We start from the raw sequence: 16719 nt of genomic DNA, 5'->3' as shown, positions 1-16719 counted from the left end.
AAAAAAAAAAAAAAAATGTTAATGGCATTTTCGTAGATAAAGTGCAGGTGTGGGGTTAAAATCTCAAAAAAAAAAGGAGTCAAAAGAAAAGGTTAGTTTTCTGTTTGACTCCAAGTTTTGAGTCACTTTTGCAAAAAGCCCTATTTTTCACAAAAAATAGCTCTGACACATTAAATAACTTTGATATTTCCTTAACAGTAGGTAATTACCTAATGTGGTTTAAGATATAATGTAATTAATGATAGTGAATAATAAAAAATTATATTTTATATCATTTTTGTTAGTGTTATATTGCTAAAATAAATTATACAATCACATAAACATATAATAAAAATTTAGAACTTTTTCGTATTTGTTATATTTTTATTTTTGAAACTAATTATAAATTACTAAAAAATGTTAAAAGTCTCACACTAATTTTTTTTGTGATCAATGGTAAAAAATATTTTTATTATAAATATATATAAATGAACATAAATCATATGAGTAGGAAACATTATTTAATAGATCTTCAAATTTTAAAATATATTTATATAATTTAAATTATATTATATAAATTTTTTAAAGTATATAACTATTTCAATTTCAAATTTCTGAAAACAATATCATTCTTGAATTGAATTTACGATTAATCAAATCATTAAAATATTTTTAAATATTTTTAGTGTCTTAAAAAAAATATTTTTTTAAACTTTATTATTTGATAAACATTTTATAGAATATTTTATTCTGCCCAATAAGTTCCTTATTAAAGCCAAGGCAATTTCTTTTTTTTTTCTCCCCAAATTAGATACGATAGCTAATGAACTTGTTTGGCTCCTTGGTTTAAACCCCTGTTCGGAACTACATTAGGCGCTAGTCGGACGGCGATCCCGGGCCTAGCGAGTTACCAGAAAATCGGGGATTAAGCGGGGTATACGCGGAGACTAGTTTAATTATTATTTTATCTATTATTATATTTAATTAAATATAAAATATGAATATATTAGAATGCAATGCCTTAATCTAGACTAGTTTTGAATTTTTATCATAGGTATATAGTTTATATATTAACATATGCGCAAAATTACAAAGTGATCGCTGTCTCCTAGTGGTTAAGTGCGTTGAACGTATGTCAATCAACCCGGCTTCGTTGAACTCCGTATACAATTTAAATTTTCGCATTATTTGTACTGATGGCCAAAGTCTCACATCGGTTAGAAAAGTAAAGAGAGGTAAAATCTTAGTCTATATATAGAGTAGTCAGCCGAGTAAGTGGTCTCAGATTTTGTTGGCCGATTACATCAAAATTGCTTTGGCTTGGGTCTGGCTAGAGACAAGGTGGACGCCTAGGCACCTGCGTTTTTGAACAGAGGTTTAAACTAATACTTTTGGATGAATTATCTCTACCGTGTCGGGGAATCTAACGACGTAACGTTCAGTGATCAAAACGCCAGGCTGTTTAGTTACAAAATGTTCAATACACTAACACGACTTCGTGTTGGACGAATACTAACACCGGAGATTCTGCTTCTCGACGATCATTTGGGGATTTTGATGATCTGTGGATTTGCTTTCTTCACTCTTCAGGTGATTTCCGCTTCACCCCTCCCCATCCTACTAATCGTCTTCTTACCTCTAGAACCCTTAATTGATTTGCTCCTAGAGCAAGCTTTGAAAACTTTCGTGTATTGATAGAACTCGACTGCAATTTATTTTTGTGAACGATGTGGCACGTTAGCTAGATTGCATGATTTCTCTGTTGATTCTTGATTTTATACGGCATGAAGGTGATTTAGGGTTCAAAGTGTTGGAGAGAAAATTGAAAATATGTAAGAGACTTGAGTAATATATAAGAGATTTGGGCCACTCTACTTATGGCCAATTGGCTTTAAGTTGGAAGCTTTGAAATCTTATCACAAAAAAAGCATGGTTCCATTTGTACGATGAGTACCCAGTCAAACATGAAGCTGATCGTCTCACACCACCTATCATAGCTGATTTTAATGGAGATGGAAAGAAGGAGGTTATCGTTGCTACAAACGATGCAAAGATTCAGGTAAGCTAGTGATTTTGCAGCTTAGTGCTTGTGCCTCTTTATGGTTTTGCTATTATAAATGTTTGGTGAATTAAGTCCTCAAGCCTCATACCAGGCGTGTGGATGAAGGTTTGCGGAGATCACCCTTTGGCCTGACAAGATCTGTGTTGCCTCTGGGATGTGGCAATGGCCTCTGGTGTTATTGATAGGTACTATAAAGATGGGTAACCAAAGAAGCAGATTTTGGTTGTTGTTACCTCTGTTTGGTCTTTGTTCTTCTTTGATCACAACCTGAGAAACATCTGGGAAACGAATCTGCAGGTTTAACTTTTCATCTTCTTCGTCCTTTGTCTAGAGATTATTAATCCTTTCTACTTACCCATGTTGGTGGAATAACATGAGTATTTTCCACATAATGCACACCATAGAGAGATAGCAACTTCCATAAGCAATTACACATACACTACATGAAATGTGGGTATTAATAGCAGGCGTTAAACGCTATTAGTTCGTTTTAATAGTGTTCCCTAAAACGCTCTGACAGCGTCCGCTATCGTAGGTCTGACCCTTTTGATAGCGGATCTTTCGAATGCTATAGTTAAATAAACAATGATAGCAAATGTTTTGTGTTATTAATTTGTTTTTAATTATCCAAAAATTTATTAAAAATAATTACCAAACCAAAACTCATTATTAAATCATTCAAAATTAAATCAAAAATTAATTCATAATTAAAAATTAATTTTTATTTATTAATTAAAATCAGTATACAAGAATTAGTTTACAACTAATATCAGTTTATTTATTAACATTGGTTTACACACAAACCCGCCTTATTAAATTAACCATATCTAAACCAAACCTAATAAACTAACCAAAACTAAACCTAATCTACGCCGCTGCCTTCCTCCCATCGTGTATCCTGTCGTCACCGTCGTCCTCTTCCATCTTCTTCGTCTTCCTTACGTCTTTGTCTGCTCCCTCTCTCTCTTTTTCTTCTTCTAGCTCGGCTCCATCTCCACTAGCACATCTTCTTCATATCCTGCTTCTTCCTGTAACAAGAACAAACAAATCTAAAATTAAATTCCAAACACAGAGAGAGAACAATGGCTATTGAATATGGATTGCATCAGACATACCCTTCAATGTTGTGACACTACGAGAATAAGAGCAACCACCAGCCCCATTATCAATTCCACTTCCTCTTCCCCGTCCCTGAAGTCAAATCCCCATTTAATCAAGTTACAATCTTGCCAAACAACACTAATCATTCAAAAATCTCAAAACAAAACTAGGAACATATAACAAACCTGAGATACAGTTGGTGTTAACTAAGACCATGAATATGCATCTGGAAAAGAAGAAGCTTTTAGAAGAGGATATATAAAAAGAGTGGTTGAGACAGAGTTCATTGGCGGAGGTAGAGAACGAGGAGGTGGAGATAAAGATGATGGTGGAAGCAACGGAGGTAGAGAATGAGGAGATAGAGATGGCGGTGTCGGAGGTTATGGTGATGGTGGTTGTGAAAGATTTTGTTTATGGTGATTTTGTGTAAGGATGAGGAAGATAGAAAAAAAGAGAGAGAATACGGAGGATAGGAGAATGGGAGGATAGGAAGAAACATATTTTCAATTTGTTCATTATTGGCCATTGGATTTAGTTTGATCTATTAGTTGTGGTTAAAAGAGAGTGTGATCTTCACACTTGCACTATAGTGGTCACTTTTTGACCAATCAGATTTTTCTATTATTTTATTTTTCTTTTTTTTTCCTTTTTAATACGCAAAGCCAACAAAATATTTGTAGTAAATGGAATTTGGGGTTTACGAAATAGAGTTCGTTTTTTTTTAAGTTTGTGATATTAAGTTAAAGTGAAAAAAATAGATTTAGAATTTATATCTAAAATTTGGAGTTAATTTTTTTAAAAAAAAATAGAGACTAAATTTATGATATAGGTTTATAAATAAGGTAAAAAAGGTTGAGGTTTATGAAGTATAGTTTATGGCTAAAAATAAACATTTGAAATTAAAGTTTGGAAGAGTAAATATGGAGTTTAAGTTTTAGATTTCAAAAAATTATATTTGAAAAGTAATATACACTTAGGGTTTAGAATAAGGTTTGTGTTTGTAGTTTAGGATTTAGAGTTTAGAATTTTTAAAAATTATGTTTTGTGGTTTCTAATTTAGTTCTACGAGTAAAGTGTAAAATAAAAGTTTTTATGATGATATAAAGTTTGAGTGTATAAGGTTCAGAATTTAGAATATAAAGTTTATGGATTGGAGTTTATTAATTAAAGTGTTACATAAAAGGATTTTATTAATTAATTAAATTTTAGTGTTATGATAAGGTTTGGGTTGTGGGGTATAGGATTTATCATTTGAATAACATATTTATAAAGTTATAATTTTGTAGAAGGGATATATTTTAGTCAAGTAATTAGATTATTATAATGAAAGGATTTGTGTTTATGATATAGGGTTTAGTGTTAAGAATATGTGGTTTATGGTATTAGATTTATAGTTTTGTATTTAAAAGTTATATTTTTTTTTCAAAATATAATTTAAGTTTAAAATGTTCTATATAGTTTAGGATATATTAGAAGTTTGGGGTTAAGTTTTGAAGTTTAGGGTTTGAAGGGTTTGGGGTTAAGTTTTGGGGTTTAGACTTTGAAGTACGATTTGAGGTTTGGGGTTTAGGATTTGAAGTACACCAAATATATAAACTATTATATATATATAAATATTTCATATCAAAACTTTGATTATCATTTTTATCTTTTAATCTTACACTCAAACACACAACAATTGAACAGCTACACAAACCAAAACAATTGCTAAGTTTAGGGACTTCATCTTCAACCTACAAAACAATCCTAAGATCGCTGGAATCTCGGCAAGAGAGGTAACTTCCCACAAAGAGACCCTCCAGTGTCCGCATGAGAGGTGAGAAGAGACGAACACCAATTCAAAGAAGAAATCACCAAACTGAGACTCCCAAGACCTGCCGTCTGAGAAGAAAGGAGTAGAATGAAGCTGCTGAAAGAGAAACTCTGAGTCTGTTACAGCAATCGCAGAGTGAAGATTGTTATGCGATTGTCATCGAGCTGCTCTGAAGTGGATGATATAATAACTAAGAGTACTACCATCACAGTTCGTTTGCTGTACTTCTCAGAGTCCTCCTTGTTTCCTGCCTGTCAACATGAAAATAGCTACTAAAGATATGCTCTTTCAGTAGTAAAACAAGTAACTCGAAAGGCAAGTAAGAGTGCCAAACCTCAATAGCACCACTCAAATCTGCAGTTGCATCAGCTCTCTTGGAGCAACTGAATCAATAGTCCCTAAGTGAAACATTTAGAGAAAAGAATGTGACTTTCACTTTTTCAGTCTACCAAACTGTTAACTTCAGAGACAAAACAATCAAACCAGAAACGAGGGATTCGCTGCCGCCGCCGCCTTGCCCCGACTTGTCACCGCCGCCTTCAAGCTCACGACAACCAACTCTGCTCACGACCCACCTTCATGGCAAAGAGAGGCCGAGACTTTCCTTTTATTCATCTCCGGCGAGCCTCTTCTTCTCCTCTGCTTATGAAGGACAGCCGTCTGACTAGAGTCAAGCCTTGTCGAAGCTTTCATCATGGCCGAGTGAGAGAGATACAGATAGAGAGACAAGGGGTTGAATCCAGTCAAGCTCTGTGTGTAGATCTGAAGACTGTGTGATTTTCGATTTCACGATTCAAGGATTGAATCGAGAGAGAGAGAGAGAGAGAGTAGATTGATCTTATGCCACAATATCAAAAACAATCAATGGCCACAAATTGTAGTCATTGACCAATAAAGAGGTAATAAGAGGATTAACTAAGAATTTTTTTTTTTGATAAAAGAGGATTAACTAAGACTAACTCGTAATTTTTGAAATTAAAGCAATCAATGATTGAAAATTAATCAATCCAATTTTTTAATAATTGTTTTAGAGATTATAATTTAGTGTTTAACTAACTTTATTTATATAAAAATTAAATCATATTATAATTATTGATTATATTTATTTTGTATTTATAATTTAGAGTCTATGTACTATGATTTAGGGTATAGGGTTAGAGTATTAGATTTGAGATTTGAAATTAAAATTAAAAATTTCGAACTAATAAAAAAATTAGAATTTTACAGCTTTTAGTTAGAGTTCAGGGGATATGATTAATTTTATGTATGATATATATAAGTGTATAGTTTAGAGTTTAAGGTTTAGATTTAATATTTGGAATTCAATTTTTAAAAGGTTAAAACTCGAATATATTTAAACTTAAGATTTAAGATTAAAATAAGAAAATATCTATGTTTTAGGGTTGATTTTTAAGTTTAAGGTATATGATTTAGGTTTTAGGGTTTTAAGGTTTAGGGTTTAGGTTTTATGGAGGGTTGAGAAAGAAAATGAAATGAGAGGGAAGATGAAAAAACGAAGATGAGAGGGAAAATGAAAAAAAATTAGACACCATATTTTTTAAATAAGTATCTGGTGGCAAAAATGAATTTTTTTTTGCGTCAATGTATGATAGCGTTTAATTTTGGATCTGCAATGGTAAGACACGTACCCTTAACAAATTAATGCGGCTAAAATTTTTTATTTTCCCGCGATAACAATTATAGCGTTTTAAATTGACAAACGCTATAGAAGAAACAAGTATTAGTATACAATAGCAGAACTGTCATTAACGCTATAATTTGATGCTATTAATACCCATATTTTCCGTAGCGGTAGAAGGACGGTGACACTGGTTTGGTTATTGTTGGTGGACGGATGGAGATGCAGCCATATGTATGTACAAGAAAAATTCTCTCTATTTTCTATTTAGCTTGCCTTTTGTATTACCATTTACCAATAGAGTATTCTTGTGGTTTTAGAATCACATGGACCCATTTGAGGAACTTGACATGACAGAAAAAAAATGCGGAGCAACACAAGGAGAAGTACTACTGAGAAACAGGTACGAAAGATGTGCAATTAGTATATCATGATCGCCTTTGTGGACTACCTCTGATAGTACTTTAGATGTTTTGGTTACACATTTTGTCTAGAACTCAAGATAAAGAAAGAAACTCACAGTTGTTCATTTTCCACTTTGCATAAGAGTTGTGTTTGGACTGTTTAGTAGAGTAACTTTAAGCTTCCTTTCAGGCCTCTGAAGATTCTGAAGTTGATAACTTGCGTCACTTTTCTGTTTATTTATTCGCTGGCCGAACTTGTGTTCTTCGGTTGAGTAAAAAAACTGATGTTAGTTATTTCTCCTTTCTGCTCACTTCTTTCACTACATATAGTTCAAATAGATTCTTAGCAGCTAGAGATTTGGTGGTCAGATTGATAGATTATTTTCTTATTTCTCTCTTCTAGGATGTTAAAGCTCACACCTCAGATGCGCCAAAATTAATTTCCCAACACAATTACAAGCTATGACGTGTATTCTATAAATAGCCGTCACCCGGGAGAAGTAAACTTAACTCGTTCTCCATTAATCACTGAGATATGTAGTTAACTTGTTCTGGTTGTCTTTTAAAAAGATTTATGTTGCACTATCAAACTATAATCTTTCAAAAGTTTTGAAACCTGAAATATGTCGTGGGTTGAAGTTTGAATGCATGGAATTTAGAGAATCAATTCTTGGGGTTATGCCCCATCACTGGGTAAGTCTTATGCTTCCTATGACGTACTTCGTAATCTAACATGCTTTATAAAGAACTGTTCAAAGTACTTTGCTGTCTCTGTATCAGGACCGACGTGAAGATACATTGTTGAAGCTTGCTCATTTCAGGCGACACAAGAGGAAAATATTAAAGAAGCAAGCTGGTAAGGCTACAATCTCACAGACCTCAGGAACACACACCAGCTGGAATAGACTTGTTGAGAAAGATTCCAAAATTGATCAAGAAGGCTGCGCGCTATGCTGGCTCGGCAACACCTAATAAGGTGAAGCTCTTATAAAACGTAATGTTCCCAACTGAAAATACCCATATTGTTTATGATAGCAAACCACATGTTGCTACATGGCATTCAATACATACCGACCATAACTAACTACACTAAGCTTTGGTGGGTTCCTACTGTTGTCGTGGCTCATCAAAAAGAAGGAATTGAAGCTATTCATTTGCCTACTGGTCGAACTCTTTGCAAGGTAGCTGTTCCTTCACATCATTAACAGGCTTAATATATCACGAACCCGTTTATTATATGTTAACTTCATGTCTCCAGCTTCATCTACTTGAAGGTGGGCTTCATGCGGACATAAATGAAGATGGTGTACTTGATCATGTCCAGGTACACAGTAGACACCACTGCCGCTTTCGCTTTCATTAGTTATATAATGGATCTTCAGTTCTTACGAACATATATTCTCTGTGCGCACCTTAGGCGGTCGTAGGCAGTGTTAGCGAGAGAACTGTAGTTAGCGGATCAATGGAAGTGTTGAAACCTTTCTGGGCAGTGGCAACCTCAGGCGTTCCCGTCCGAGAGAAGCTCTTCAATGTCTCTATCTGTCATCACACCGCCTTCAACTTCATGCACTACGGAGAGCATTCACGAAACTTTGCTGATACAAGCGACACCTCTTCTTTGGAGATTGCAACTCCCATCCTCATTCCCAGGAGAGGAAGTCACGGCAATGTAATCTTCTTGACAAATCGTGGAGAGGCGACATCATACACGTCTGATGTGCACGGCCGCCGCGAGCCCCTCTAGCAATGGCAGCTTTAGACAGAAGCAACATGGTCGAATCTCCCGTCTCCATCTGGTTTAACCAAATCAGGGACGGTGGTCCCGACCCTGAAGTCGTTCTCGCTGCGCTTTCATGATAACCAACATATGATCCTTGCGGGAGGAGATCAAGCGGAAGTGATCTTATCTCTAGGAGGAAGCATATTGGCTTCTATCGACTTACCGTTCCAGCCGACACATGCACTCATCGCTGATGACTTCTCAAACGATGGATTAACGGATGTCATTGTGATGACATCAAATGGGATTTATGGGTTCGTTCAGACCAGACAGCCCGGATCTCTGTTTTTCAGTTCGTTGGTGGGATGTCTCTTAGTAGTTATGGCAGTTATTTTCATTGCTCAGCACTTAAAACTCCATTAAAATTAAGCCTCGACCTTCCAGTAGCTTTTGATAAAAAGACCTTGGAGCATAATTAATGCAGGTCTCTTAGGCTGGGGTTCATAGGGCATGATTAACCTCGGTCTTTTAGGCAGGGTTCTTAACTTATGATTTGATATTTTTTTGTTTTCTTTGTTTTCTTTGTTTTTTACATTTTTCAGTTAAGAGACGGTTCTTAGAGCATGTTTAATGGAAGGTTTTTAGGACGGGGTACTTAGCGAAATATAAGAACCCGTCTCTTAACATTTAATAACCGGTTCTTAGCTTTTTTAGTTAAAAGTTAATATACGGATTCTTATATTCCGCTAAGAACCCCGTCCTAAGAACCCCGTCCTAAGAACCCCCATTACACATGCTCTTATATTTCTTATTTAAGAGACGGTTCTTAACTTTTCTTCGTTAAAATCTAAAAAAAAAACTAAGAACCGTCTCTTAGTCGAAGCTAAGAACTCCAATTAAGAGACTGAGGTTAATGATGGTCTTAGCATTATATAAGAAGTGTCTCTTAGCTTTTAATTAAGAAAAACTAAGAAACGTCTCTTAAAAACTAAGAGATATAAGAGATATTTCGTAGTTTTTTTTAGTTAAAAGCTAAGAGAGTTTCTTATATTATGGTAAGAACTCCACTCCAAGAGATCCTTATTAATCACGCTTACTTTGACTCATCTCTACGGTAGTTGAACCGGTCCCATTAGCAGCGACACTTCACCCACACCGGTTTTGGTATACCGGTCAGATCGTTGTAATTTTATTATACTTTGTAGAATTTTAAATAAAAATGGTAGAGGCGAATCAGCGAATGTACGTGGGACTTTATTTGTTTTTCAGTTTTGATGTTTTAATTGAATTTTTGTTGCGAAATTTAAGAGGTTTTGAAATGAAAAACAAAATCTGTTTTAAAAAAAAGATCGAAAGTACTTTTTTATTTCATGGGATTCATCGTACATTTCGTTTTTTTTTCTAAAGAAATAGGTTAAAGTAGATAAATAGGTTTAGCTCGCCAGTAATAATTGATGGAGCGATGTGATTTACAGTAGTGGACTTTTGGACCACGCTAGATAGTGGTGATAATATAGTATAACCTCAATTCTCAAATGGGAATGTGGGAAGCATGAGTGGCGTAATGATTTTACTTATATATAATACTTATATAATGTGCAAAAGCCTTCGTTTTACAGCAAGATAATAAAAGGCGTGCATATTTACACAATAACTTATTTTGGGTCGATGCTATTTACCCTGTTGAGGTACTTACACTTTCTTTTTCTTTTTTTGCAAAAGCCTGCTTAGAGTATCTCCAATGTAAAACTCCATTTTTTCTTTCAAAATGGAGTAAAAGTGAAAATTGTGGAAAATTGTTCCAACCCTACTTCATTTCCCACTTCATTATGAAGTGATGAACAAACAAAAAATAAACTACTCCATTTATGGAGTAAATTTCATTATGGAGTGAGATATGGAGTTGGGTTGGAGCATTTCTTACTCCATATCCACTTTTACTCCATTTTAGAGGAAAAAATGGAGTTGGGATGGAGATACCCTTACACTTTCTTTCTTTTTTTTTTTTTTGCAAAAGCCTGCTTACACTTTCTTTCTTTGATCGACGGAACAAAATTATTTTGTGGAATCACTGTAGTCTACTTGTTAAGCTTTAAAGGCTTCTACATCCAAGTTTTGGGGTTCGAATCCCAAACTATGCAATTTCTTACAGATTACAGGAAATTTAAGTTTCATGTCCCGGAGATAACGATTTATTAAACAATTATGCAGACTACGGAAGAGAGACGTATAAGGGATCTTCAACATGGTGCAAATAAATCTGGTCAAACGTGGATAGGACGGCTCAGGTGATGCAGTTAGGCATGAGTCCTCATAAAGTAGGTAGTATTGTCGGTTGTCCAATCGTATATGTAATCTTTCTCGTATCATAATTGTAATATCATAATAAATCAGCGTTAAAAAAAACAAAATTACTCGAAGACAATCGGTATTTACATTTCCTTCGTAATTGGTTTTCTTTTTTTTTACAACGAAAAGCTATTATATTACTCAAATTTGAGGTGTTCTACATTGTAGAATCACAAACGTATGAATCAAAGATCACAAATTCAATAAGAATACTCTCTTATTAATGCTTAAGAAACTCCACAAAACTTAAACTCTCTCAATCACACAACTCATATGTTATGTCACACTTTGACATCTCCATATATATATAAATATAAAGTCCTAACAACACAAGACATAGGATAACTAGATAACTCCTAATTATCAAGGACTTTCCTATTTATATATTCAGCTTGATCTCCAAGCTAACTCAAGCTTATCCCAACATTCTCTCATTTAAGCTTGAATTCACTTTCTCTAATATTTTAAACTCCAATCAAACTTCTCATCTCTTTAAACTTTAGCTTTTCAAGTGACTTTGTCAATATGTCAGCCTTTTGTTCAGTTCCCGGGATGTGCTTAACTTCAATTTGCTCACTCTCTACACATTCTCTTATGAAGTGGAATCTTCTATGAATGTGCTTACTTCGCCCGTGGAAGACATGGTTTTTGGTCAAGGCGATGGCTGATTTATTATCAAACCGAATGGCGACTTTGACGGTGTCTCTTCCAAAAACCTCGCTAAGCAACTCCTGAACCCACACGATTTGTTTGGCTGCTTCAGTCGCTGCCATAAACTCAGCTTCACATGATGAGAGCGCAACGATCTCTTGTTTATGTGAGCACCAAGTGATAGGGCTTTCATTGAGATAGAACACATGACCATGTGTGCTTCTTCCATCATCTATATCCACATTATATGAGCTATCACTATAGCCTCTTATCTCTTGCTTCCTTGATCTTGAGTAGTGAAAACATAGTGAAGTTGTTCCTCGTAGATATGAGGAACATGTAACAAGAAGATCGTCTACATACACGACGACGATAAGAACGCCTTTCCTCTCTTCCTTTCGATATAGTGAAGGTTCCTTAGGACATCTTGTAAAGCCAAGTTCCTGGAGTATTCCATTAAGCTTCACATTCCAGGCCCTACGCGCTTGCCTCAACCCGTACAACGCCTTTCTCAGTCTGTACACTTTCTCTTCCTTTCCTGCGACTACGAACCCTTCTGGTTGGGTAACGTGCACGTCTTCTTCTACCTCGCCATGAAGGAAAGCCGTCTTGGTGTCAAGATGGTGGATCTCCCACCCATTTGATGCTGCTATAGCAATAACCAACCTGATGGTTTCAATACGAGCGATCGGAGCAAAGACTTCGTCATAATTAACTCTGTGTCTTTGAACATAGCCCTTTGCAACCAATCGTGCTTTGAACTTACTGATGCTTCCATCCGCATTCCTTTTTACTTTAAAATTCCACTTCAGACCGATAGGTTTTACTCCCAATGGAAGATCAACAAGAACCAAGTTTTATTCTTCTCTATTGAAAAGATTTCATCTTCGCATGCATCAACCTAAACCTTAAGTTCTTTCGCTTCATTGTAGTCCCAAGGTTCGTTGTTTAGAACCATCAGTAGTCTCTCACTCTCAGCTTCTGTAAGAAGAACGTAATCATCAAGGTATGCCGACTTTGAACTTATCCTCGTTGATCTCCGTAGTTATGTATGTTCTCCATCATCTTCTTCATCGACATTGTCTCCATCGTCCTCTGCTTTATCCTCTGCTTCATTCTCTGTTTCACTTAGGACAGAAGCTCCAGGCTCTGTTTTATCATTGTCGCTAAAGCTTCGAACATCGATGTTAAACGAGTTAAAGTTAGGTTCTCTTGTCTTGTCACTAGCGTTCCATATCCAGGCTTTATTCTCTTCAAATACAACATCTCGGCTCACCACGATCCTTTTACTCACGGGATCAATCAAGCGGTAAGCTTTAGACCTGGGTTCTATACCTAAGTGTATGAGAACTCTCGATCGATCATCAAGTTTCTTTCTCCCTGCAACTTATGTTATAGCGTAGCATACACAGCCAAATACTTTCAGATGCTTCAGATTCGGTTTCTTCTTCCGCAAGGCTTCATATGGTGTTTCACCGGTTAGGGATCTTGTGGCAATACGGTTTATCAGATAAGTGGCGTGTCTTGTTGCTTCCCCCCCATAACCAACTTGGAACATTCATATGTTTAAGTATGCTTATTGTCATCTCGAGAAAAGTTCGATTACGTCGCTCAACGACTATGTTCTGTTGAGGAGAGTACAGAGCTGTTAGGTGTCTAGAGATTCCATTCTTATCGCAATATAGATTGAATTCGTGAGACACGAATTCTCCACCTCTATATGTTCTTAATGTCTTTATTACAGCTCTGGTTTCAAGTTCCGCTGTCTTCTTGAAGTGTTTAAACTTTTCGAAAGCTTCACTCTTCTCCTTTAACAAGATTATCCACATATATCAAGAGTAGTCGTCTATAAGCACAAAGACGTACCGTTTCTGTCCAGGTGTGGTGGGTGTAATCGGTCCGCACAGGTCTCCATGAACTAGTTCCAGAAGTTGAGTGGCTCGGAACAAAGTCGTTTTCGGGAATGGTACACGAGCTTGCTTGCCGAGCAAACATGATACACACGTTTCTTTCTTAACCTGGATATGAGGAACTCCTTCGACCAGTTTTTTATTGATCATCAGCTTTATTGTATCCCTGTTAACATGACCGAGACGAGCATGCCACTTAAAAGACTCCGAGGTTGTAGAGATTTGAAGAAGTTGAATTGTATCAGCTTGTAAGACAACTTTATACAGACGGTTCCTTGAGCGTGTGATCTTGACTATTAGATATCCCATTCTATCAAAGAGAAATAGCTCGTTGTCTTTCATTCTTACCTCTCATCCAGCTTCCGTTGCTTGTCCCAAACTGACAATGTTGCTTCTTAGTCCTGGTATGTAGTATACATCCTTCAAAATATTCTTCTCGCCTCCATCAAATATAAAGCGAACAGACCCTTTTCCTTTTATGTCGATGCGGGAATCATCACCAAAACGAACTTTTCCTGTAACTCTTTCATCAAGAGACACGAAGAACATACGATCTCCACTCATATGATTACTTGCTCCGTTGTCAAGATACCATACGTTCTTTGTGTCTTGTTCGCTCTCGAAAACCATTGGGTTTACCTTTTGGTCGTTGAGTTAAACCACTTCATGCATCATCAATTCATCAGCTTCTTGAGTTTCTTCATCCTTCTTCTCCGTCGTTTCTTGAAGCTTAAGCAATCTGTCGGGAAAGTCTTGCACATAATGTCCAAGCTTATCGCATCTAAAGCAAGTTATATGCGATGTATCTATGTTTTGACCTTGTCTGTAAGCTTCTCTCTGCGCATGGAAGTTGCTGTAGCGTCCTTGGCCTCTTCCTCTCCATCTGTTTCGTCCTCCACGTCCTCTTCCTCTGTTACCGCCATAACTCTTTTGGTGAGATTCTGTCGTGGAGTTGACATACATTAGTTTTTCTTGATCATCAGTTTGTTCTTCTTCTTCTTCACATATCCTTTCTTCGTAAGCTTTCAATCTCCCTATGATATCTTCAAAGCTAGTCGTATTCAAATCAAGAGGCTCAAGAGATGCTACAATGTGAATATATTTTTTTCTTGGTAAGCTCTTTAAGAACTTCTTCACGAGCTTTGGTTCTTCTAATATTTCCCCCAACGATGCAAATTTTGAGGAGATTTCAGATAATTTTCCAACAAAAGTATCAATCGTGTTAGTGTACTTCATCTTTAGTCTATCAAAATCCGCCATCAATGTCTGCAGTCTCGCCTCTCTCACACGTTCATCTCCAACATGCCTCGCTTTAATGGCTTCCCATACTGCTTTTCCTGTATCAAGGTCACCAACTTGTAATGTCAAGGCCTCGGGGATTGATTGAAACAACAAGGCTATTGCCAAGTTATTCTTCTCTTCGTGTTTGGTTCCCGGGTCAATGACTTCCCAAACTTTGTTAACCTTGAGAGCAATATTCATCCGCATAGCCCATACTGTGTAGTTTGAAGAACTTAGCATATGAAACTTGATGGAGGACGGTCTGGTTCCTTTGGAGATTGCTTCATCTTCATCTTTCCCGTCACTCATGTTTGCGAAGACAAATTAATCACACACGTTTATGTATCTCGCCTAGAATGCTCTGATACCAAGTGTAGAATCACAAACGTATGAATCAAAGATCACAAATTCAATAAGAATACTCTCTTATTAATGCTTAAGAAACTCCACAAAACTTAAGCTCTCTCAACCACATACCTCATATGTTATGTCACACTTTGACATCTTCATATATATATAAATATAAAGTCCTAACAACACAAGACATAGGATAACTAGATAACTCCTAATTATCAAGGGCTTTCCTATTTATATATTTAGCTTGATCTCCAAGCTAACTCAAATTTATCCCAACATACATAACCAGACCGAAATAGAACAACCGATAAAACATAATTCTCTATGGAAGGACATCACAGTCCTAGCTAAATAATCGGAAATCTAGTTTTGCGCTCGTGGAATGTGAATGATCTTGAAGTCCGAAAATCATATCTGCAGAATCTCTATTTTCTCGTTGCAAAGCTTAGCCAAAATTTGGGCTCCTTAATCATGGTGATCAAATCCTTGCAATCCACCCCAAATCTCTGGCATGTTGAATGTTGAACGTATTAAATTGTTACATATTATGAATCTATCTCTTTTTAACAACAAATCCGACTTTATTACTCATATGAGACCAAGTAATCCTCATGAAGAAGAGATTCCATACAAGCAGGAATGTAGTAGTACGATAAGAGATCTCTACATTCGAAAGTAAAACTTTAAACGAAACTATTATTATCATGACCGGATTTGAAATTTTGGAGGTTACAGATATTTGTTATAAAATTTAATAAAAAAATCATAATTTGAAAACATATATCCATCATCCATGTATATAATTTTTGTGAAAAGTGGGAGCCAAATCAAAAATATTTCACTGAGTTGTTTTTAGATTCAGCTCTGGTCAGCAGCTTTCTTGTTTCTCGTGTTCGTCGAGCTTACTTCTGCTTCATCAAAACGTTTGTTGCCATTATCTGATTTCTTTGATCCAATTATGTATTGATATTTTTTTGTGTGATTGTCACTTTCAAATATCATTTTGCTATATCTTCCTACACTAGTAAAAAAAACGTAAATAGCAACGGTCAAAAATCGTAGCTATGAGTGATTTTTCGTAGCTATATGGATAGCTTGCTACGAAATGCGACGATTTCAAAATCGTAGCTATATGATCGTAGCAAATTCGGTTCGTAGCAAAAATTGTTTCAACATGCTACGAAGATGCTACGGACGTGTACGTGGCAAGTTGCTACGATTTAGAGACGAAAGGTTTCGTATCTTTTATTTTGTTTGCTACGAATTTGGACACGGCTACTTCGTCGCACAATTTGCTACGGTTTAGAGATGAATGTTTTCGTCTCTTTGTTTTTGTTTTGCTACGATCGTTTTCGTGAATAGGTATTTCAACAATTTAAAAAAAAAAACTAATTAGAAACAATTTTTTTTTGAAACAGAAACATAAATTATATTACATATTGAGCCTCTTAAA

The 16719-nt window shown here is 35.8% G+C and overlaps 1 protein-coding gene and 3 long non-coding RNA genes across 8 annotated transcripts; 1 reads left to right on the top strand and 3 right to left on the bottom strand.

The window, feature by feature from the left end:
• Nucleotides 1-1937: 1937 nt before the first annotated feature.
• LOC106308285 lies at nt 1938-9328 on the top strand. 5 transcript variants are annotated; one of them, XR_001263546.1, is made up of 10 exons: nt 1938-2038; nt 2133-2226; nt 6766-6828; nt 6915-6997; nt 7189-7284; nt 7402-7691; nt 7779-7974; nt 8133-8179; nt 8257-8322; nt 8416-9328. It is a non-coding gene; the product is annotated as an uncharacterized LOC106308285 (long non-coding RNA). The 5 variants fall into 5 exon arrangements; XR_001263542.1 differs by having other exon boundaries at nt 7779-8179; XR_001263543.1 differs by having other exon boundaries at nt 2133-2338; nt 7779-8179.
• LOC106308288 lies at nt 2806-3647 on the bottom strand. The gene is made up of 3 exons (XR_001263547.1): nt 3328-3647; nt 3157-3232; nt 2806-3069 (listed from the first exon to the last, which is right to left on the bottom strand). It is a non-coding gene; the product is annotated as an uncharacterized LOC106308288 (long non-coding RNA).
• Nucleotides 4756-5835, bottom strand: LOC106308284. Its single transcript, XR_001263541.1, has 3 exons — nt 5439-5835; nt 5290-5353; nt 4756-5206 (listed from the first exon to the last, which is right to left on the bottom strand). It is a non-coding gene; the product is annotated as an uncharacterized LOC106308284 (long non-coding RNA).
• Nucleotides 9329-14282: 4954 nt separating the features above from the next.
• Nucleotides 14283-15218, bottom strand: LOC106309099. Its single transcript, XM_013746167.1, has one exon. The coding sequence runs from the start codon at nt 15216-15218 to the stop codon at nt 14283-14285; it is 936 nt and encodes a 311-aa protein (XP_013601621.1).
• Nucleotides 15219-16719: the final 1501 nt, after the last annotated feature.

Source organism: Brassica oleracea, chromosome C8 (assembly GCF_000695525.1).
Source record: "Brassica oleracea var. oleracea cultivar TO1000 chromosome C8, BOL, whole genome shotgun sequence".
NCBI lineage: Eukaryota > Viridiplantae > Streptophyta > Magnoliopsida > Brassicales > Brassicaceae > Brassica > Brassica oleracea.
Note: the sequence above shows the minus strand (reverse complement) of the source record. Positions and strands in the feature narration are given on the sequence as shown.